Raw genomic sequence first — 24,742 nt, forward strand, 5'->3', positions numbered from 1 at the left:
CTACAAGGGCTATTCATCGGAAGGCCATGGTCCCAAGCAAACAAACAGCATTGTGTGGCAAGGAAGTTACCTGTGATTTAAGAGTCACCTTAGAACCTGTGGAAACTCTCTCTTCCTACCATCCTCACTCTGTCCCCAAAACCCACATTCTCCCATTCCAGCAGCTCCCCATGTACCTGTCCCACTTTCCTTCTCTTCCTTCCTTCCCTCTTTCTTCTTTCCTGTATTTTCTCCTTTCCTTGCCCTCTTTTTCCTCTCTCTACCCCTCTGTCCCTGCTTTCAAGCCTTTAACTGACTATAATGAAATGGGAACAGAGAGAGAAAGTAGTTGTTCCATCTCAAAAAATAAGATAATGTACATAAATCACTTCATGAACTTCAGGGCTCTATATAAATGTAGCTATGAGGAGGATGAGGATAATGATGACAATAGTGAAATCATCAGGTCCAACTTCCGCCTTTGTTTTACAGGTGAGGCATCCCTTCGAACCCCCAAAGAGACTTTATGGTCCTTGACAGATCAAAGACTAGAACCCAGGTCTTGTGACACCCAGGCCAGTGTTCTCTCTAACTTATCACACTACCTCTATTTATTGAGTAAAATTAAATGTTCCCTTTTACTTATTTGCAAACTAGCCCAACTGAGCTTGCAAGGCAGGGTGGTGTATTGGAAGTCATGCAGGATTTGGATCCAGTGGGCTTCTCAAAGCCTATAAAGCTTTTACATATCTTAATGTATGCAAAATCCTTTGAAACATTTTAAATGCTCTCGAAACTCTCATTCTCTCCATCTTCCCATCAGCTAATCTCTCTGGTTCTCCTTTTGCTCCTCTATAGAGTAAGGCAGTCACTGCTCTAAATCAGAGAGAGGTTCTTCACCTTTCTTGGGCCCTAACCCCTACTGAAGCCTGTGGACTCTACCAGAAAATATTTTTCAATGCATAAAATACTTAAGATTACAAAGGAAACTAGTTATGTTTAAGTAAAAAGCCAAGCCAATAAGAAAAGGCAACTGTCCTAAGTGCCAGGGATGCAAAGAAAAGTGAAAACTGAGCTCCTGCTCTCAGGGAGCTTCCAGTCTAATGGGAGATGCGGAGTGGGAACAATGGTGAGCTAACAAGATACAGAAAGGATAAATTGGAGATCTTCAGCTGAAGCTAAAACACTAACCCGAAAGCGGAGTTGGGAAAGGCTTCTTGTAAAAGGTGTGAATTTAACCTGGAACTTGAAGGAATCAAAGAAACAGAGAGAAGGAAAGAAATCCAAGCATGGGGGACAGTAGTGCAAAGGTGTAGTGTCCAGAAATGGAGGGTCTTATCCAAAGAACAGCCAGGAGGCTAGTGTCACTGGATCAAAGAATATCTGTTAGGAAGTAAGGTGTAACTAGGCTGGAATATAGGAGGGGGTCAGGTTAGGAAGGGCTTTGAATGGCAAACGGAGGGTTTTGTATTTGATCCCTGTAGTAATAGGGAGCCACTGGAATTTTCGAGTAGGGGATGACAATGGTCAGTCCTGGACTCTAGGAAGGTCAGTTTGACAGCTTAAGTGGAGGATGGACTGGAGTGAGGAAAGACCAACTAGAAAGATGTTGCATCAATCCAGGTGTGAAGTGATGAGGCTTGGCACTATCAGAGGAAAGAAAAGAGAATCCTGGCAAGTGATTGTCTATGAGAGAGTGAGGAGCCAAGGATGACCCCAGGTGGTGAGCCTGGCTCTCTGAGATGATGGGGCCCTGGAGAGTGATAGATAGATTAGGAAAGAAGGGCTTAGGGGGGAAAGAGAATGGGTTCAGTTTTTAACATATTGAGTTTAAAATCATCTTGGCACTTGGTATTGTCTTTGCTCTAAGTTTTCATGACCCTACCTGCTCTGCTGGTTCTCTTCAGCATCTGACCTCTCTAGTTCATTCTCCTCTTCTGGATCTTCATCCAGGCCGTACCCCCTGGGGGAAAGGGAACAGCCTTTTAAGCACCTTTAATGTGCCAAGCATTGTGCTAAGCACTTTACTAATATTATCTTCTCTGATCCCCACAATATCCTAGAAAGTAGGTGCTATTATTGTCACCACTATTCAGTTGAGGAAACTAAGGCAGACAAAGATTAAGTGATTTGCCCAAGGTTAGTGGTTAGTGTTGTCTTGGGATTTGAATTCAGGTCTTTCTGACTCCAGGCCAGCACTCTGCACCAGCTGCCTCTGTCCATGGATTCTCCAAGGTTCTCAGAAGCACTATGGATTCAGTTATCTCTATGCCAATGATTCTCAGAACTTCCTGTCCTGGGGGACAGAGCCAAGATAGTGATGTAAAGGCAGGGACTCAACCTGAGCGCTCCCAAATTACCCTCCAAACAAGGTTAAAAGAATGCCTCAAAAAGAATTTTGTGGCCTCAGAACCAACAAAAGGATGAGGTGAAACCATTTTCTAGCCCAGGATAACATAGAAGTATGGCAGGAAAGGTTTGTCTCACTGGGGTACAAGGAGAGCCCAGGCCAGTCTACGTTGTTTCAGTGCTGGCCATACCTACAAGCCAGCGGCGGGCCTTGGGGAGGTGACTGCAGTGGCAGTGCCAGGGCTTCCAGAGCTCTCAGCCCACAGACAATAAGGGGATCAGATAACTGGTGAGAAGGAGATGAGAGAGGACCCTTTCCTGGCATTAGGAGCAGGACTCTGGTGCTTTGCCCGTGTGGGGTTCAGGGTCACAGGCCCAGGCCAAGGAGTAAGGTCCCTGGTCACAGCGTAAGGTGGAGAGGAGTGCTTGTGGTCACTCAGAGACTAATGCACAGGCCAAGAAAGCAGGGATCAGGCCTAGAGAACCAGCTTCATTCAGCACGTTGCCTTCATGTCCATTTTCCTTAGACACCAGAAGTAAAGAGTTTAGCAGTTTGCTCACCCGGGTGGATAAGATCATAATCTTCCTTTAACATTTTTATATTCTGTGGCAAATAGTTCATCCCCTAGAGTTTTTTTAGTTTTGTTTTTTTAATATCAAAGGTAAAGGTTCGTTCCCCTGTGTTTAAGTCTCAAAAGCTAGGCATCCCCCATTTGATTCATTTCTCTGGGCACTTTCCATTCCACCCATGAGCGATTCTGCTTCTGCCAACTTCAGTGACTTCACTGTGAGCGTTCCAATGAAAGCTAAATTGGCACCCAAGCCTCCAGCTTTTATTATAGATTGCCCTATGATTCAATTACTGGAGATTCTGGTATGTTTACTCAAGCAAGTAGCTTTAGCTTAATGTATATTTAAGTCTTGAGACAGTTCAACCACATCTTCCATTACGTGGAAATATGGAACTACATTTCATTAAATATTTATTTGCTTGTCACTAATTAGTATTTGTTTTGCCTGAATTTCTCTAGTATTGCTCTTGTCCACATCTTTAAAATTAGTTGAATTGCTAGATTTTTCTTATAAGGAAGATAATATTGTTGTCATGTGTTTAATAGATCTTTTTTTAACCTTCAGTCTTAGAATCAACACTGTGTATTGGTTCCAAGGCAGAAGAACAGTAAGGGCTAGACCATGACTTGCCCAGGGTGGCACGGCTAGGAAGTGTCTGAGGTCAAATTTGAACCCAGGACCTCCCATCTCTAGTCCTGACTCTCAGTTCACTGAGCCACCTGGCTGCTCTCTCTTTAATAGATTTTTTTAAATAGAGTCTTTTCCCTCCTGTGGCACTTAAGTATAGATTCCCTTGTCTCTCTTCTTTGGGCTTTTTTGGGGTGCAAACCAATCTCTCCCCTGTTTTAATAAACTCTAATGCCCCTCTTCTCTGAGTCCCTGCTTTCCTTAAATCTCTTGACCCACAGCATCAACAATAACAAAAAAAAAAAAAAACCCTAAAGAAAATCAAGATTAAGGCATTAAAACTAATGAGCAGATAACCCTTGGCCCAGAACAGATGTGGCAGGAACCAGGGTTCCCTCTCGGGTACCGCCTGGTGTGGTCACTTTGGTTTCTTTCTCTGGATTGTGCTGCCACCTAGTGTTTCCGCTCGGAACATCAGAATTTGGCTACCTGCCTCGTCTCCACAAACACGGACTATAGGACGGGCTTTATTTAATCCGACAGAAGCTCCAGGTACCTGCACCTGAGCCACTCCGCTTCCCTCTCGGGGAGCTCCGCGTTCTCCAGCTTGTAAGCGCCCGGAGGCCGGGCCGTCTTTCTCGTTGGTGTCTGCGTACAAGGTGGGTACTTAATGTTGATTGACTGACTGAATGGACCTGCTAGTGCCCTGGAGCCCTCCCAGAAGGCAGCAGCCTACATAAGCTGCAGTACGAGGGAAGGTTCCTCCGAGGCCCTGGACCGCCCCGGCATGGGCAGCCTCCTCCCTTCGGACGCCTCTGGGACTCTCTGGAGCTTCTCTCCTCTCTCCAGCCTTCCCCTCAGATCTCGGGAGCTCTGGCTTTGCCCTCCCTGTTAAATGATGAGCGCAAGCCTATAGCTCAGTAAATGAACTGCCTGGGACTCGTCTGTCCTTAGTAATGTGACTGGGACGATGGGGGTCTGGCCAGAGTCCCACTTCATCAAAGCCGCCGTCCCGATGGGAGGAGCAGTTGGTCCCTTCTGGAGATAGAAGAAGGATGGAGGAGGACCTTCCCAGGCTCCTTCTGGGCACACCTTCGATATGTGTGCTTATATAGGAGGGGGAGGCGAATCGGGAGCCAGAAAACCTCAGTTTGAGTCCCAGCCCCGGGACTAACGACAGTCAGACCTGGAGAGAGCAAGACTTTAGATCGAGTCCGTCCTCAGACACTTCTGCGCTGTGTGACCCTGGGCAAGTCCATTAACCCTGTTGGCTTCAGTTTCCTCGTGTGTAAAATGAGCTGGAGAAGGAAATGGCAAACCACTTTGCCAAGAAAACCCCGAATGGGGTCATGAAGAGTCCGAAGGGACTGCGTGGCATCTGTGACCTTAACAAGGCGATCTTTCTGAGACTCGGTCTTCTCACCTGGGAAATGGGGCGAAGGATACTTGCAGTTCCTGTGATGATTAGACAAGATGATGTATGTGAATGTACTTTGTAGACATAAACCACTTGTATTCATAATCATTCGCATTATTTTGATTAGTCATCAGAACTCCGCAAATTATAAGCCAACCCCAGTCTCGTGTGCCTTTCAGACGACACCCTAAAACCACTGACATTTTACTCTTCTCCACTCTTCTTACCCGCTTTCCCCCCTGATTCCTGCATACAACCTGCCAAACTGTTCGCTTTTAGCCATATTAACTCAAGGCCACCATCTGCTGGCCGAAAATGCTCATGGACAGCTGGACGAGGCTGAGGGCAGTCCATGTTGATTTTTTCCCCCTTTTCTGCCCTTCCTCTTGCTAAAACAGCTTCCAGGACACATTGGGCTAAAAGGGAAGGCTCTGCTTTTGTGAATTTGTGATTTTGTCCACACTTTAGGTTTCCAGCCTCTTCACTGTCCTCATTCAGGGATCTACCAAATTCAGGGGCAGGAGAAAGAGCGATTGGCAACAGGGAAGTGATGACGAACCTTTTAGAGACCAAGTGCCCAAAGGGCACCTTCTCAGCCATGTGTGAGGAGGGGAGGGAGGGAGCGCTCCCACTGGGCTGCTGGGCAGGGGGCGGGTGATGGGAGAAGCATCCTCAGAGCCTAGAGAAGGAGAAGGAAGCAGCCTCCTCTAGCACATAGGCTATAAATTTGCCAAGATGGCCCTAGGGACATAGAAGTTAGCCAAAACCCAGGTGATTGTTCTCTTACGTGCTGAGCCTGCCATTCAGCGTCCTAGCTGGGATATCAGCCGTTAGTTAAACTGTGAAGGCAGGAACCCAAATATAAAGAGATATACATCTATTTACTAATGTGCTGGCTTGTTGATAATCCTTAGGCATGTGTGTATGCGTGTGTGCACGTGCTATTGGTGGGCAGAAGCCATCGTGGGGTTTTTTATATTCAGAAAGTGTGAGTCCTGAAGTAGTCAGAAGCTATGGTCTGCATGCTCTGCAGGGTGCATGGCGTGCCCTCTCTGGGCATTGCCCACAGCCACCTCGACTTCCCTCCAATCTGTCCACAGTGCCTACATACACCTGTACGATACCCGAAGACGTCAGACACAGTTTCTGCCCACAAGATAACTGGAATTTCAGCCCTTACTCTGTCCCAGAAAAGGAAGCACGCGCCCTCGAAATGCAGTTTTTGCCTTGAGAAATTAAAATGTTAATATTCATCTTAATCATCCTAATTAAAAGACAGATATTTAGGGGCTTTCTTTAGGGACTTGCTCATGGTAAGTGAGCATTAAAAATAGGAATAATGGGGACAAGTGAAAGGCTGGCCAGTGACAAACATATGAAGAAAGCTCCACACCGTTAATAATCAGAAATGCAAATTAAAACAACTCTCAGCTGGCAAAGATGATAAAAAATGGGAATGATCCATGTTGGAGGAAATATGAGAGGACAGGGAAGCTGCTGGTGGAGCTGTCTGTCGCCCTCTTCTGGAAGACAGTTTGGAGTTAGATAAGAAAAGTCACTGAAACATTCATATACTTTAACTCAGAGACCTAGTTGGGAGGTCCAGACAGAGAGAAAAGATCCTTCGATGCCTGGATATTTGTAGTAGCATTTTGGAGGCAGCAAAAACAAAGCAAATACTTTCTGGCTGGCCAAGAGCTGAACAAATTTTGGCATATCCATTCAATGTCCTATTAAATTAGTATGTGCCAGGCAAGTCAAACAACTACCACCATCACCCTGGTGACCATCATCTCCCCTCAGATCCTGATGGACCTTGACCCCAACAACTCTGGGAATAGCAGTGTCCACCGGACCACAAAAACAGCTTCTAGGATAGTCCCCAAAGCTACTAGTGAGGGAAGAAACCATTGTGGGAAAGGGGAAAGGAGAATAAGCAATTATTAAGCATCTCCCATGTGCCAGGCATGAATTATTATTAATTATCAATGATCAAGAGAGATAATATTTATTAATAGTACTTAGCACTAAGTGCTCTCTGTAAATAATATCTTATTTGATCTTCATAACAATCAGGGAAAGTGGATGCAATTATTACTCCCATTTTACAGATGAGGAAACAAGTAGAAGTTAAATGTCTGAGGCCAGATTCTAAATCTGGTCTTCTTGACTATACACCCCATAAATTACGAAAAAGGGACCCATCTTCCTCATCACCAGTAACAACTACTGACCAACAGTCTGAGAGACGCACAGGAACCGGAGAGTCGTGGCCCCTCTAGCCCACCAATCCTCTTTCCAGCCCAGCCCTCACAGTCATCATCCATACACGTCAGGAGCCAACTATCCTCACCAAAGACCTGCCATCCCCCCCCAGGGCAGCACCAGCCCCCTCCCCCCCAGACCAAGAACCTTGGGAGTAGCCAAGCTTCCAGCCTGGAGCCAGCTGCCCTCACCTACCCCATGGAGAGGCAGCCTGGCACATGCTCCAGCCCCAGGAACTTCTAGGCTCCCGAGTCCTTGGCCCTATCCGATGGCTCAATCTCTGAAAGTGCCAGGATTCTCTCAGGGCACAGGACCCTGAGGAAGAGGCCTGACCCTGTGCCTGGCTCCAGTACCCTGAGGACCAAGCAGGAGCTTTTCCCTGTAGCCCAGCCCCAAACCTTCCCGTCTGTTCTTCATTCATATTATTAGGCCATGTCACAAGGAGGGAAATTCAGAGAAACAGAAAGGCTTGCAGGGCCGAGGAGCTGCGGAAGTTTCTCCCAGGAAGCCCAGGGCAGCCCTGACCACTAGAGAGTGGCTCCCTTTTTGGCCAGCTGCCTCAAGGCTGATGGGAAGATTGTTGTACAGCAAATCCACCTAACGGAATTTGTTGTAAAAATTAGAGAAAGAGCATCCCCTTCTGACACGATGGTGATGGGGATGAAAGAAGCCTTTAAGGTCAGGAAGGGGTGTGCAGGGCCTGGCACAGAGAGGACCACAGAAGTGGTAGCTCTTTTCCATTGAACAGATCAGGTCAGGGAGGCCTCAAGAGACCTCAGATGAAGAAGAGGGCCCTAGGCCTAGCTGTGTGACAGGATAGCTGATGGAAAGACATGAAAATTGTCTTGAGAAAACCCATAGTGTGCAAGAAAAGCCATTCATCAAGGGATATGTGGTGGTGGTGGTGGTGGTGGTGGTGGTGGTGGTGGTGGTGGTGTGCCGCTTCCCTTTGGAGAAAGCAAGAGCCTAACCGAGGGGATAGCTCCCATACAGAGGATATGAAGGAATAATGTTTAAATCCGTTCATAAAAGCCTATGCACCATGGACCAAGAAAATCAAAAGGAACACCAATCAGCAGGTGTTAAAGGACCAAAGAGCAAACCTGGTTTTGTATTCATGGGCAAAAATAATGCCTGACAGAGCATAAGATGAGACTGCTCGATCCCTGACCACCTTAGTAGTGCTGATCTCTGTCTGCCCATCGGAGTCATTGTCCTAGGTCAAAGATGGCAAGTGTTGGCACGGGTGCCAAAGATGGCACACAGAGCACTCTCTGTGGGCACATGACCGCTGCCCTTCCTCTCCGAGTTTGTTACTAGAAATAATTATTTGGCAGTTTGATTGGTATGGCACTGAATAAGTAAATTAATTTAGGTAAAGTCATCTTTTTTTTATATTAACTTAGCCTACCCATAAGCAACTAATATTTTTCTACTTGTTTAGAACTGACTTTATTTGTGTGAAAAGTGTTTTGTCATTGTGTTCATATAATTCCTATGTTTGTCTTGGTGAGTAGATTTAAATTGTCTGGAGTTATTATAATTTTATTTATTTATTTTTAAAATAAAAACCCTTACCTTTCCTCTTGGAGTCAATACTATGCTCTTGGCCAGCCAGAAAGTATTTGCTTTTTTTTGCTGCCTCCAAAATGCTACCACAAATATCCAGGCATCGAAGGATCTTTTCTTTCTGTCTGGACCTCTGAATTAAAGTATATGAATGTTTCAGTGACTTTTCTTCCCTAACTCCAAACTGTCTTCCAGAAGAGGGTGACTCTATTGTTGTATTGGTTCCAGGGCAGAAGAGTGGTAAGGGTAGGCAATGGGGATCAAGTGACTTGCCCAGGGTCACACAGCTAGGAAGGGTCTGAGGCCAGATTTGGACCCAGGACTTCCCATTTCTAGGCCTGGCTCTCAATCTGCTGAAGCACCCAGCTGCCCCCTGGAGTTATTTTAAATGGAATTTCTCTTTGTATCTCTTGCTGCTGGACTTTGTTGGTAATATATAGAAACGCTGATGGTTTATGTAGATTTATTTTATATCCTGTAACTTTTCTAAAGTTGTTAATTATTTCAACTAGTTTTTCAATTGATTGTCAAGGATTCTCTAAGTATAACATCACATCATCTGCAAAGAGTAATGGTTTAGTTTCCTCATTGCCTACTTTAATTCTTTCAATTTCTTTCTAGGAGTGGTGATGGACATCCTTGTTTCACCCTGATCTTACTGGGAAGGCTTCTAACTTATTCCCATTGCAGATGATACTTTCTAATTTTTTTTAGGTAGATACTATGTATCATTTTAAGGAATGGCCCATTATTCCTATGCTTTCCAGGGTTTTTAATAGGAATGAGTGTTGTATTTTGTCAAAGGCTTTTTATGCATCTGTTGAGATAATCATGGGATTTCTGTTCATTAGGTTATTAATATGGTCAATTATGCTGATAATTTTCCTAATATTAAACCAGCCCTCCATTCCTGGCATAAATCCCACCTGGTCATAGTATATGATCTTCATGATATATTGCTGTAATCTCCTTGCTAGTATTTTATTTTAAAATTTTTGCATTTATATTCATTAATGAAATTGGCTTATAATTTTCTTTCTCTATTTTTGTTCTTCCTGGATTAGATATCAGCAATGTATTTGTATCATAAAAAGAATTTGGTAGGACTCTTCCTTTACCTATTTTCCCAAATAGTGTATACCATATTGGGATTAATTGTTCTTTAAATGTTTGATAGAATTCACTTGTGAATCCATCTGGCCCTGGGTATTTTTTCTTGGGGAGTTCACATGATAACTTCTTCAATTTCCCTTTTCTGAGATAGGATTGTTTAAGTATTCTATTTCCTCTTTTGTTTATCTGGGCAATATATATTTTTATAAATATCCATTAAATTTTCAGATTTTTGGCATACAATTGGGCAAAATAGCTCCTAATGATTGCTTTTATGTCCTCTTCACTGGTGATGAGTTCACCTTTTTCATTTTTGATACTGATTATTTCATTTTCTTTCCTTTTTTTTAACCAAATTAAACAATGCTTTATCTATTTTATTTGTTTTTTCATAAAGCCAACTCCTACTCTTATGTAATAGTTCAATGGTTCTCTTACTTTCAATTTTATTAATTTCTCCTTTGATTTTTAAGATTCCTAATTTAGTCTTTAACTGGGTGGTTTTAATTTGTTCCTTTTCTGGTTTTTTTTAGTTGCACAATCAATTCATATTTCTCCTCTTTTGATATCTTATTGATTTAAGTGTTTAGAGATATAAATCTTCCCTCTGAATACTACTTTGGCTGTATCCTATAAATTTTGATATGCTGTCTCCTCATTGTCATTCTCTTTAGTGAAATTATTGTTTCTTTAATTTGTTCTTTGACCCACCCCTTTTTTATAGATTGCTTAGTTTTCAATTAATTTTAATTTGTCTTTCCAAGGACTCTTATTGATTATAATTTTTATTGTGTTGTGGTCTGAAAAGGATTTGTTTATAATTTCTGCTTTTTTGCATTTAGTTGTAAAGTTTTTATGTCTTAGTGGTCTTTTTGTGTAGGTACCATGTACTACTGAAAAGAAGGAATATTGCTTTCTATTCCCATTAGGTTTTCTCCAGACAGCTATTAAATCTAGTCTTTTAAAATTTCATTTACTTCCTTCACTTCTTTTTTGTTTATTTATTTTTGTTTTATCTATATCTGAAAGGGAAAGTTAAGGTGTGTCCCCCACTTCTGTTGCTTTACTACCTATTTCCTCCTGAAATTCATTTAATTTTTTCTTTAGAAATTTGAAGGCTATACTATTTGGTGCATTTGTTTAATACTGATATTATATCACTGTCTATGGTACCTTTTATCAAGATGTAATTTTCTTCCTTATCACTTTCTTAAAAATAAATAAATGAATGCATTTATTTAATTAATTTATGGTCTTTTTCTATGGTTACATGATTCATGTCCTTTCCCTCCCCTCTCTCCTCCCCCTTCCTGGAGCCAACATGCAGTTCCATTGGGTTTAACATGTATTATTGTTCAGAACCCATTTCCATATGCCTTATTCATTTTAATTAGATCTATTTTTTGCTTTAGCTTTGTCTGAGATCATAATTGCTACTCCTACATTTTTACTTCAGCTGAAGCACAATAGACTCTGTTCAAGCCCCTTACTTTTACTCTGTATGTGTCTCCCTGCCTCAGATGTGTTTCTCATAAACAATATACCATAGGATTCTGGTTTTTAATCCACTCTGCTATCTGTTTCCATTTTTTGGGTGAGGTCATCCCATTCACATTCATAGTTATGATTATCAACTATGTATTCCCTTCCATCTTATTTTCCCCTTTTGATCCTCCTCCTTTCACTCTGTCCCTTCCCACAATTGTTTTGTTTTTAATCACCACTATCCCACTTCTCCCTCCCTTCTCTTACCCCTTGTCTTATTTTCTGCTCCTACTTCCTTACAGGTAAAGTAGGATTCTATACCCAAATGAGTATCATTGTTATTACCGCTCTTAGCCAGTTCCTATGAGAGTAAGGTTTAAGCATTGCCCATTACCACTCTCATTTTCCCCTCCACTGTAAGAGTTGTTTAATACCTCTTTAGGAGATATAATCTACCCCATTCCACCTCTCCTTTCCCTTTTGCCTCAGTACAATTCTCTTTTTCACACCTTGAGGTTTTTTTTGGGTTTTTTTTTTTTTTTTTGCCTGTCATGTCATCCTAATCAACTTACTCTTGCATTTTTTGTCTAGGTATATACTTTTTCTAACTGCTCTAATACTGATAAAAATTATAAGAGTTAATAATGTCATCTTTCCATATAGGAATATAAATAGTTTGATCTTATTGAATCCCTTGAATTTTCTCTTTCTTGTTTACCTTTTTATGCTTCTCTTGAGTCTTGTATTTGAATATCAAATTTTTCTGTTTAGTCTGGTCTTTTCATCAGGAATGCCTAGAAATCTGTCTTGTTAAATGACTATTTTTTTCTCCTAAAAGAATATATTCAGTTTTTTCAGGTACTGGGTTGTAAACATAGTTCCTTTGCCTTTCAGAATATCATATTCCAAGCCTTCTGATACTTTTATGTGAAAGCTGCTAATCCTGACTGTGGCTTCATGATATTAGAATTGTTTCTTTCTAGCTGCTTTTGCAGTATTTTCTCCTTGGCCTGGGAGCTCTTGAATTTAGCTATAATATTTCTGAGAGTTGTCATTTGGGGATTTTCAAAAGATGATTGGTGATTTCTTTCCATTTCTATTTTACTCTCTTATTCAAGAATATCTGTGCAGTTTTCTTTGATTATTTCTTGTGATATGATCTCTAGGCTATTTTTTTTTAATCATGGCTTTCAGGTAGTCCAGTAATTCTTAAACTGGCTCTAGGTCAGTTGTTTTTTAATGAGACATTTCATGTTTTCTTCTAATTTTTTTTATTCTTTTGGTTGTGTTTTATTGCTTCTTGATGTCTTATGAAGTTGCTACCTTCTACTTCACCCAATTCTAATTTTTAAGAAATTATTTTCTTCTGTGAGCTTTTGAACCTCCTCTTCCATTTGGGCGATTTTACTTTTTAAAAAACTTTTTTCTTCATTGGATTTTTGTACCTTTTTCCATTTGGCCAATTCTGCTTTGCATTGCTTTAATTTTTCCTCTGCCTCTCTTATTTGATTTTTGAAATCCTTTTTGAGCTCTTCTGGAACCTGAGTCCAATTCCCATTTTTATTTGAAGTTTTGCATGTAGCTGCTTTGATCTACCCTTCTGAGTCTATGCCTTGCTCTTCTTTGTCTCCATAATAATTTTATCTGGTTAGTCATTTTGTTTTTTTATGTTTGCTCATTTTCCTAGCCTTTTTCTCAACCTTAGTTTTTATCTTAAAGGCAGGCTCTATTCTCAAGGTAGAGGGGTAACTCTTTTAAATTTCTGTTTCTCCTTACTGTTACCCTCAGCTCTAGTTCTGGGTTTCTGCAAATTTCAGTTCTCAGGTGATATTATTGCCTGTAGACTGGGAGCTCTGAAAGCCTCCTCCCACTGCTGATTCTGTCTCCTCTAGGGACTACTGATGACTTGCAGGGTTCAGAGTACTGTGAGCTACCTTGTGTTGGGGCTCAAGGCTTAACCTCAGGCTTGGGCAGGGATTCCAGGCCTTACTCTTGGCTTATATAGGCCAGATATGCTATGAACAGTCTTGCGTTGGGGTTCAGATTCTCATTTTATTAGGGCTCAGAATGTGGGATGCCCTAGTGTTAGCTTAGGTAGAGTATCAAGGTCTCAAAGTTTGCTTGGGGCCCAGGTTCAGAACTTGGAATAGTAGATGTGGGGTGGGAAGACTTGCTTTGGCTTATATGGGTACTCTGTTGTCTTGTGGGGGCTGTACTCCATTCTCACCCTCTCTGCCCAACTCCCTTCTGCAGGAAGGTTGCTTCACTCAGTCCCCTTGTTGGTTCTATCACTTCAGTATTTGTTTTGAAGCATTATTTCAAGGTTGGTTGGAGAGGATTCTCAGAGAGGTTCAAGCTTTCCTTGCCTCTGCTTGGCTCCAGCCTCCCTCATAATTGTGTATTTCTGCAGATGTGTTCTCTTTCTGTCAAAGACTCTGAATGGGACTGTTAGTTCCTGCAGGGCAGAGAATCACTAATTTAATGTTTGCATTGCTCATGCCCAGAATGAAGCAGACATTTAATGAATGTCCAGTTGTTGTTAGAATGTTGAGATAAGCCTAGAAATATCATGGAGGTCCTGAATGTTCTCTCCTAGTGCTAACTTCTATTGTCTTTTCTTTGCTTTACTTAACATAGTGTTCATAGCATTTAGAATTTAAGGGAAAAGGTCTTCAAGAGCAGATCGAGTAATCCCCCCCCCCCCATTTTACAGATGGGGGCAGAGTGGCCAAGATCATTCAGAGGCACAGAAATACTGAAAAGCAGCCAAATCGGCCCTCAAACCAAAATCCTGTAAGCCCAGATTCAAGCCTTTTTCCACTTTACAAGTCATCAATGTGTCAGACGTCGAGCTAAGTATTACTGATATACGTGCAAGTAAAAAGACAGTCTCTGCCCTCAGCATTCTACATGTAGAGGACTGAAGCCGTCCACCGACTCCATGAAGATTCCTAGTGGGTTGGACACTCAGAAAGGGGAACCAAGGACTGAGTGAAAATGGGTTACGGGTTAAGGACTAATGGAAAGAGAATATAAGGCGAGAATAAAGACAGGCAGACACAGAAAGTTTTGGCATAAGGTAGACAGACAGCGAGTAAGCTCTGATGGTCAAGAGCTTCATGGTTAGGAGCTCTGATGGTTGAGAGCTCTCTTGCCAACTGATGTCTTGTCACTTTTATTGGGGTTACAACAGTATGGGGGGAAGGGGAGAGGCTGGTGGCCTGATACATTAACATTATGAGGTAATCATCATAAAATGCAAACTGCCTAAAACAATAAGTAGAGCTAAGATCAGGATCCAGGGTGGATAGGGCCTAAGGCATCTACTGATGTTTGATACCTATGTTAATTGATCATTGAAGGAAAAGTAAGGAGACTGAGATAACTGACTCTCTTCTGGGGTGTGGCCTTAGGGAAGGGCTAGGGATTTGGCAAGGTCAACATTCAATTTGACTCAGGATTGCAGAGATCAATCATTAGCAGTATAAGAGTTAAGTTTTTGAATACTTCTTAAAATAATATCACAATTAATGTATACCTGGATTGCTACAAAGACAAAATGAAAGAGAGAATTGAATAACAATAAAAGAAACCAATAAACATTTTTTTAAAAATTTCAAACCATAGGACAAGCTAGGTGGCTCAGTGGATAGAGAGCCATGCCTGGAGACAGGAGGTCCTGGGTTCAAATGTACCCTCAGACACTTCTTAGCTATGTGACCCTGTGCAAGTCACTTAGCCCCCAGTGCCTAGCCTTTACTGCTCTTTTGCCTTGGAACTGACAGGCAGAAGGTAAGGGTTTAAAATATATCTATTTATGCAATAATGAAACCTCATCTTTGATGGGTGAATTTGGTGGTTTAACAATTTGGAGCATTACAGTGCAATGGAAAGTGAGAAATGAGGAATATAAAGGAGGGGAAATGAACAGTAATTACATATAAACCGAATTAGAAACAGAACAAATATTCAGTACCTTTTCCTGTTTATTATTATAAGTTTTACATGCAGAAAGTTCTGAAAAGACCAGCACGTTAAGCAGTCTGGTCCAAAAGGGAAAGCCCTTACCTCCTCCCCGACCAATCCTGGGATCTTTTAGGTAACTACAAAACTCAACCCCACAAAAAAATTACCATCTTGCTCCAGGTAAAGAGATTTCATAAAGACCATGATTTTACTTGGGTCTATTAGGGAACTCCTAAATAAATCAAAAACCTGTTGTCAAAATGTTCTTAGCTCAAACTTAGATATCAGTGTGAGCTTGGCAAAGTGCTTTACATACATTATCTCGTTTGATCTTTACAACAACCCCGTTTCTGAAGTCAGTTTTTTTTTTCTATCTAAATGTAAACATTTACATTTATCTTTTTTGACTTTCCGCATATTCGATTCAGCTAGTTTTCCTCCCTTGTCAAGACCTTTTGGGATCCTGACATTGTCATCCATTCATTATGCTGGCTCTCCCTCTCAGCTTTATGTCTCCCGAAAATTGGATAATTTAAACTTCTTGATAAAAATGATTAAAATAAACAGCCGGCCAAGTTTAGATACCTGAGACACTCAACTTCCTAATTTTAAATGCCAATCCAACCATGAATGATTCATCTTTGACCCTCAGCATCTAGCCAGCTCTGAACCATCTAGATGTCTTTGTCCCCTGGCCCGTATCTCTTCATCTTAACAAGAGTGGCTTGATATGCTTTATTAAACATTTTTTATTTCATTTTATTTTAAGCCTTACCTATTACCTTAGGATTCATTCTAAGACAGAAGAATAGCACGAACCAGGCACTGGGGGCTAAGTGACTTGCCCAGGGTCACACAGCTAGGAAGTGTCTGAGGTCAGATTTGAACTCAAGACTCTGGTCTCCAGGCCTGGCTCTCTATCCACTGAACCACCCAGCTAACCCTTTATTCAACACTTTTAACTCAGACAAAAAATGAAGTAAGATTAACCCAATATAACCTGTTTGGAATAAAACCATGCTGGTTCTTCATGATGGTCACTTTCTCCTTTAGAGCTTTGCTGCCTCTTTACTAACAAATCTGAGTTAGGAACTTTGCCAGGCATCCAGTCAAGCTCCAAGGCCTTCTGCATTGGGGTCAAACTCACCACACTGAGGATCCTGGACTGATTTCTTTTTTATATGCAATATTATCTCTGCTTCATTATATTTTTATTTATTTTACCTATTTCTCTATTTCTATTCTATTCTCTAGTCTAATCTATTCCAGTCTCTACCTATTTACCTATTTCTCAGTTATGTTCATTGTTTTGGGGGGTTTTTAACCCTAACTTTCCATCTTGGAATCAGACTAAGTATCAGTTCCAAGGCAGAAGAGAGGTCAGGGCCAGGCAATGGGGTTAAGGGATTTGCCCAGGGTCACACAGCTAGAATATGTCCAAGGGCAGATTTTGAACCCAGAACCTCCCATCTCTAGACCTGGCTCTCAATTCTTTGAGCCGCCTAACTGCTCCCCTTTTATGTTTTAATCTGGTTAGGGCTACCATCCAGAGTACTGGAGAAACATGGGCCACCTCCGGCTGGGCAACACTTCCTACCCAAAACAGGGATCAACCAACTTCAGCCCCTCCTTTCTCATACTATCCACAGACTAAGAATGATCTTTGTGCTTTTAAACATAATAAAACTTTATTTTAAAACGTAAAAACCATTTTTAGCTCACAGGCCATACAAAACATTTGGTGGGCTCAATTTGGCCCTTAACAGAAATTCACCAGCTCCTGGCCTACATTTTTCATACTCAGTTTTCTTCACTTTTAAAACACTGGGACGCACTAATACAGCATTGGTAGAGCTGGGAACTGGTCCAGCAACTCTTGAAAGCCATTTGGAATTAGGGTAAGAAAGCAAAAATGCCTCCATCCTCTTGCCAAAAGAGTCCACACCAGACATATTCAGGAAGTCAAAGACAGAAAGGTCCAGCAAACACCAAAACATTGATAGCAATATTCTTTATGATAGCAAAAATCTGGGGGAAAATGGATGCCCATTGAGTGATCCATTAGGAGAAGTCTTAAATGAACTGATGCAAAATGAGATAAATCAACCCCCGAAGACTACATAGCATGATTACCATCATGTAAATGGAAAGAAGGGGAAAAAAATCAAACCAAAAACTACATTTTTATCATGACAAAGCTTGGCTCACTAAAGGATAGTCTAAATTTGGCCACATTTACAGATGAGAAAACTGAGTGATTGCACAAAGCCACATATTTCTAATGGGAGTATGTTAGATTTAGAGCTTATGGTAGTTATTGTTCAGGTGTGTCCCAACTCTTTCATGATCCCTTTTGGGGTTTTCTTGGCAAAGATACTGGAGAAGTTTGCTATTTCTTTCTCCAGCTCATTTTACAGATGAGGAAACTGAGGCCAACAGGATTAAGTGACTTCCCCAAAGTCACACAGTAAGTATCTGAGGCCAGATTTGAATTCACAGTGTTCACCTAGCTGCCCCTGGGTTCAAGTCCCAATTCTGCCACTTCCTTCCTATGTGAACTTCGATGTAAGTCACAAGCACTGAACTTTAGTTTATTCATCTGTAAAATGAAAGAATAGGGTTGGACTAGATGGCCTTCCAGCTCTGATAATCTAGTAATCCTGTAATCCAGAGAATTCAGGCTCTTGATGTCCCAGCCCAATCCTATCCATGTCTTAAAGCCTCAGCACCCAGCTCTACACTCATACAACTATTATATGTACAAAGCTCACATTTTCTGATTCATGACTGTGCCTGTATTTCCATTGTTCAAAATTAAAAATATCCATTGTCATATGAAAAAATGCTGTCACTACTGATTAGAGAAATGCAAATTAAAATAAATCTGAGATACCACCTATCAGATTGGCCAACATGAACAAAAAGGAAAATGATATATGTTGGAGGGGATGTTGGAAAATTGGTGGAACTGTGGACTGATACAACCTTTTTGGAGAACAATATGGAACCACACTCAAAGGGCCATAAAACTAGGCAGACCCTTTGACCCAGAAATACCACTAATGGGTCTATATCCCAAAGAGATCAGAGATCTCTCTCTGAGATTTTCTCAGAGAAAAGCCCCCGTACCAAAATATTTTTAGCAGCTCTTTTTGTGGTGACAAAGTTAAGAGACTGAGGGATTGGCCATCACTTGGGGAATGGCTGGACAAGTTGTAGTATAAGATTTAAATGGAATATTATTACCATAAGGAACAATGACCAGGATGTGTTCAGAAAAACCTGAGAAGATTTCTATGAACTGATGCAAGATGAAGTGAGCAGAACCAGGAGAACACTGTATACAATAACAGAAATAGTATACAATGATCAGCTGTGAAGGACTAAACTATTATCAGCAAAGCAAGTCTCCAAGATAACCACAAGGGACTCATAAGGAAAATGCTATTAACATACAAAAAAAGGAACTATTGGTGTCTGATTGAAGATTAAAAGTGTCTTCCACTTTATTTCCTTCATGAGATTTTATTTTGTGAGTGATGTGTCTATCATGACATGGACAATACAGAAACATGTATTACATGAAAGAACTGCTATGTCAGACTATTTACTACCTTGGAGAGGAGAGAAAAAAAGGGAAGGAGAAATCCTAGAAACCCAAAATGTCAGAAAATAATTGTCAAAGATTATTTCTACCTGGAAATAAAAAAATAAATATTTTTTAATCTCTCTTCAAATATAAATATCCATAATGGCATCATGACTTTGTTCCTTCTTATGCAAAATTTCCTATTCATTCTTCTTTATGTTTTCCAGTGTGATAAATATAAGACTGGAGTCATTGATGGACCTGCATGTAGTAGCCTTTGTGCAAAAGAAACTCTTTATTTTGGAAAATGCTTATCAACTAAACCTAACAACCAGGTATGGACTTTTTAAATAAAAATCTGAATTGCTAAGTAAGTGCTTGATTTTTTTTTTTTTAATTTTGTCAGGAGATGCAATGCTAGGGCTGACTTGAGTTCAAATCTAGCTTTATACTTACTGCCTGTGTGACCCTGGACAAGTCCTTTAGCCTGTCTCTACCTTGGTTTCCTCATCTATAAAATAGGAAAAATAACAGCACCTTTCTCCAAGGTTCTTCTCAAAATCAAATGAGATAAGATATGTAAACTACTTTACAACCTTGAAATGCTTTGTAAATTCTAAGTAATATTATTATCATGTCAAATATGTTATTTTATAAGAAAATACAAATCATAGAGTTTTGGTTTTATAAGATTAGTTACTTACAAAAATGAACAATATGGAACTATGTTTTGTGTGATAATAAATGTATAATCCAGACTGAATTGCTTGCCAGTTCTGGGAATAGGGAGGGAAGGAAGGAGGGAGACAATTTGGATTATGCAACTTCAGAAAACTTATGTGGAAGTTTGTTATTACATGTAATTGGTANTCTACCTTGGTTTCCTCATCTATAAAATAGGAAAAATAACAGCACCTTTCTCCAAGGTTCTTCTCAAAATCAAATGAGATAAGATATGTAAACTACTTTACAACCTTGAAATGCTTTGTAAATTCTAAGTAATATTATTATCATGTCAAATATGTTATTTTATAAGAAAATACAAATCATAGAGTTTTGGTTTTATAAGATTAGTTACTTACAAAAATGAACAATATGGAAATATGTTTTGTGTGATAATCCATGTATAACCCAGATTGATCTGCTTGTCAGCTCCAGGAATGGGGAGGGAAACAGTTTGTAATCTATAACTTTAGAAAACTTATGTGGAAATTTGTTATTAAAAAATAAAATGAAGATAAAACTATGTATATAATATATATATGTTTATATATATGATATATATAAACATATATATTACTGTTCAAAACTGATAGATATATACATCAGTTTTGCACAGTAATATCACTTCTCTTGTTATTGCCCAAGCTACATCATAGTAATACTGAATTGTATCTTAATGAAGCTAAACTTAAGAGCTATTCATTAAAATACAACGAGAATTTGAAACCACATACAGATTATTTAGGGCGATGTGTCTTCTATATTTTCTAACCTGTACTCATCTGGGCCTGTGTGCTCAGAGGCAGGAAGAGACAGGCAGGCTCCTCATAGATGCCATTTTTTCCCCGTGATAAAGAAATTCAAATGAATGGAAAATTTATAAATTATTGCATGGCTGCTAAGGGCAAGGCCATGAGAATTGAAAAATGACTGTGGCTGCCCTCTGGAGCTTCTATCACGCAGGCTTGAGGAATGAAGGGAAAGAAAAGACACGTATGCACATAACTCGATAGTGTAAGACAGGAGATGATTAGTGCATTTAGAGAGAGGGGTCTGTAATGCTGGGATGCCAGAGAAAAAGGCCCATCTGCTCAGAGAAAGCTCTATAAAAAGGGGCATTGAACTGGAGTCTCAAAGGCTGGAAAGACATATTTTGAAACACATAAATTTTTTAAGTATTTTAAACCCAGAGAAAAGCACAAGCAAATCAGTGTATGGGAGCGGGACAGTATTGGGCATGTTGGGGAACAAAGAGCAATGGAGTTTGGCTACAGTGGAATGTGGAGTCATGGCAGAGAAGCCGGAAAGGCAAGTTTTGGCCAAAATGGGGAGAGGCCCGAATGCCAAGTTGAGAAATGTAAACCTTATTCTTGTAGATAGTACAGGGTTTGGAGACTTCTAGCTTGTGACAATTTAAAGTTTTAACAGTTTTGAGAAAGATGGGTAGAATGAGAAACAAAGAAACCACTGTAGTGATAAAAAAAAAAAAAGCATTAATAAGCACATGTTAGCCTAAAGTAATTTTAAATGTCATTTTGTTTAATATTCTAAAATGAGCAGTTCTAAAAAGCATTTTCCAGAACACCCTATCTGTAGCAAAATGGACAAAACTGAATTCCGGTGATTTGATTCAGGAGCCTTCTCTTACCCCTTTTCCCTGTGTTTAAAGTGGCATATAGCATATACTATATTTTCATTTTTTATATTGATTTAAGATCATGTAAAACAAATAAAACCAAATCTTTTTCAGATACACACCCACATACAAATACATAAAATGTCTGATCTAGAACTTCTACTTTAAAACACTTGAATTTGCCTCTATGAAAAAGGAACAGCTTATCATACTATTAAATAATGAAAAATATTAATGTCCCATATCCAATAAATCCTTCCCTACAGCTCAAAATAATATAAACTGTGATGAAAACCTTAAATTATTTCTTTTCTTTTTTTAAACCATTAGAATCAATACTATATATTGGTTCCAAGGGAGAAAAGTGGTAAGGGCTAGGCAATGGAGGTTAAGTGACTTGCCCAGGGTCACACAGCTAGGAAGTATCTGAGCCTAAATTTGAACCCAGGACTCCCCTCTCTAGGCCTAACTCTCAAACCACTGAGCCATGTAGCTGCCCCCCAAAACCTTAAATTACTTCTGAAAATTCATGTTTCACTTCCTTTTCATTAATAGAATCTATCAAATGGACTCATTTGTTTGATTTTCCCTTGGACATGAAGTAATGTGGCTTTCTTTTTTCTGATTTTTAGTAGTAAAATTTGGTAATGGGCACTTCACAAGATTATTCATTTGTGTGCACACAAATGCACAGTGAATCACTTCACCTCTCCTTAATCATAATAAGTGGAGGCTATTTTTAAATGGTAACTTTTTACAAGTATGGCTTGTACTAATCACCTCCAGTAACTGGCCTGGTTTCAGATTGTAATCAACAACCTTTACTATCCATGCATAGGTGGGGCTAATAAACTGACACAAGCTTCCCAACATGGCGGATTAGCCATTCCCTTCAGAATGGTTTTTTCTGTAGGGTAGTGGGCTGTAAGCTCCTCGCATAGCCTTCTTTCCATTAAGCATCTCGTGGGGGCAGGTAATATGGTCAAGGACAAGCTTTTAGCTAGTTCTATTCTTCATCACTGTGAAAAAGAAATGATTAGGCAAGTTTCACTGGACAGATGCTCTCCGGAACACTGAAAAATGAGAGAATAAAAAAAGGAGAAAGGTATCCGCCAGTCTTCCGGAGTTGAGCCTTTGGGGGTTATGCTTCCACTTGTAACATCACTCAGATAGGGGGCCTGCTCTGGTGATCCTGGTTATCAATTTTCAGTATTGACATTAGGAAAGGTGAGCTGTAGAATTCCTGAAAAATGATGGAAGGGATTGGGATTCTGTGATTGATGGGCCTTCCTTTCGAATCAGAAGTTTATATTTACCATTTTCAGATATAAGTTAGGAATGAACACTAATGGCCACTTAAAAAAAATAACCCAAATAGAAGCTGCCCAGGTGTGGGCGCTCTCCCCCAAGGTAGAGTCCAGGCATCGTTGCTTTGCAGAGTAGTGTGGTATGGGTATGGGGAAAACAAACTTGGGATGCTGATGGAATTCTCAGCCTACCGTTTCCCCTATAGCCAGGTTTCAGCTCCACAATGAACCACTCCACTAGTATGACAGAGCAACGTCAAGCCAGACATTGACTACATGCCAGGCATTCTGCTAAGCACTGGGGTTAGAAGGAAACAAGCCATGCGCTCACAGAGCTACGTTCTGTCTACAACAGTTCATGAGCAGAACTGCTTATGGCTATGAATCAACATTCGCTTTCCCGGCAAAAGTTGGTAAAACAATTGGAAACTACCTTTAACATTTCAATAATCTGTTTTTTAGGGGACAGCTGGGTGGCTCAGTGGATTGAGAGCCAGGCCTAGAAATAGGAGGTCATCAGTTCAAGTCTGGTCTCAGACACTTCCTGGCTGTGACCCTGGGCAAGTCACTTAATTCCCATTGCCTAGCCCTTACCGCTCTACTGCCTTGGAACCAATACACAGTATTGACCCTAAGATGGAGGATAAGGAACTTAAAAAACAAATAAATAAATAATCTGACATTTCATTCGCATGATTATGCCAGGTCACAGCCCTTCAGAAATGGTCTGTAGGTCCAAGCTGTGGCTCTGGTGCCAAGAGAGTGATAAGAGATTCTGGGCAGAGCTAAGCTGATCCAGACAAGAGACACAGCCTAGGGTCTTAAGACCACGGGCCCTCTAGAAACAGACATCGGAGTTCTGCAGCTATCCCCATCCTTGCCTCCATTGATTTAGAAGAATTTTGATAATATAGGTATAACCCATTTCAGATTGTTTACCGTCTCCAGGAAGGGGGAAGAGAAGGAAAGGAGGGAGACAATTTGGATCTTATATCTTCAGAAAACTTATGTGGAAAATTGTTATTACGTGTAATTGGGAAAATAAAACATTTTTGCAAAAGAAAAGTTTTAGAAAGAAGTGTTTTGAGGAAAGATTTCCCATCTACAACCCCAAAGGAAAAATTCACAGCTCAGAGGCAAACAACTATCCATTGTTGGCAGAGGAAGGACAAAAAGAAGCAATCATATTTTCAGACTAACATATTAACGTATGAACCCCAAAGATCACCTGGTTTTCTTTGTTTCTCTCATAGATGTATTTAGGGGTCTGGGGCAATCTGCAAGGTGTTGTGAAGTGTCAGATGGAACAAGCCCCTCACCTAGATTTCGGAACTGAGTTAGAACCAAGAAAAGAAGTGGTTTTATTTGAGAAGCCGACTCGGGGAACAACAGTCCAGAAATTCAAAGAAATGGTGTATAGTCTCTTTAAGGTAAGTGTGCCATTTGTGAATCTCTCTTCTCATTGGTTCTACTTGGTAAGAGAATTTCTAGATGGCTTTTCCTGAATTTCTAGGATCCTTTTTCAAACTCATGTGCTAGACTGACCAAGCATCTTTACGGTTAGAACTGGAAGGACCTCTGAAAAAAAAAGCAAGAATCTCAAAGAATGGGGTTCAAATAATCCCAAGACCACAACTGCACTTCTGGTTTACATGGCTCTGGTTAACATTATGATTTGATGAGCTTTTTAAGTGTATTAGAGCAGAATTTGGGGTTTTCTTGCCAAAGATACAGGAATGGTTTGCTGATTCCTTTTCCAGCTCATTTGACAGATGAGGAAACTGAGGCAAACCCGGAGAAGTGACTAGCTCAAGGTCACATAGCTGTGACCAAATTTTAACTTCGGACCCAGTGGCCCCTATCTACTGCACCACCTAACCACCCTAAGGCAATTACATAGCAAGTAACAAAATTATGACCCAGCCCACTGAAAACCCTTTTCCTTTTTTAAGAACAGATGTTTTAAAAAATTCAGTTACTAGAGATAGTCTATCTAGCTACATATACATGTAAATATATATATGCATGTATATGCAGCAGTATATGCCTACATATCTATACAAAGATCAATACAATATCCCTCTATATCTAGTGACTTTATTGATGATTGCTTTTAAATGTGGTTAATCATTCTTGTCATTACC

At 40.4% G+C, this 24,742-nt stretch overlaps 1 protein-coding gene across 2 annotated transcripts in view; it reads left to right on the forward strand.

The window, feature by feature from the left end:
• DIPK1A (divergent protein kinase domain 1A) overlaps nucleotides 1-24,742 on the forward strand; it is a 34,330-nt gene that overhangs the window by 6,887 nt on the left and 2,701 nt on the right. The window contains exons 2-3 of one of the 2 annotated variants that reach the window (XM_044673157.1): nucleotides 19,160-19,267; nucleotides 23,852-24,028. In XM_044673157.1, coding sequence (XP_044529092.1) covers nucleotides 19,160-19,267; nucleotides 23,852-24,028 — 285 coding nt within the window. The remainder of the gene's footprint in view (nucleotides 1-19,159; nucleotides 19,268-23,851; nucleotides 24,029-24,742) is intronic. The other variant, XM_044673158.1, reaches the window with a different exon arrangement.

Source organism: Gracilinanus agilis, chromosome 4, assembly GCF_016433145.1.
Source record: "Gracilinanus agilis isolate LMUSP501 chromosome 4, AgileGrace, whole genome shotgun sequence".
Taxonomy (NCBI): Eukaryota; Metazoa; Chordata; class Mammalia; order Didelphimorphia; family Didelphidae; genus Gracilinanus; species Gracilinanus agilis.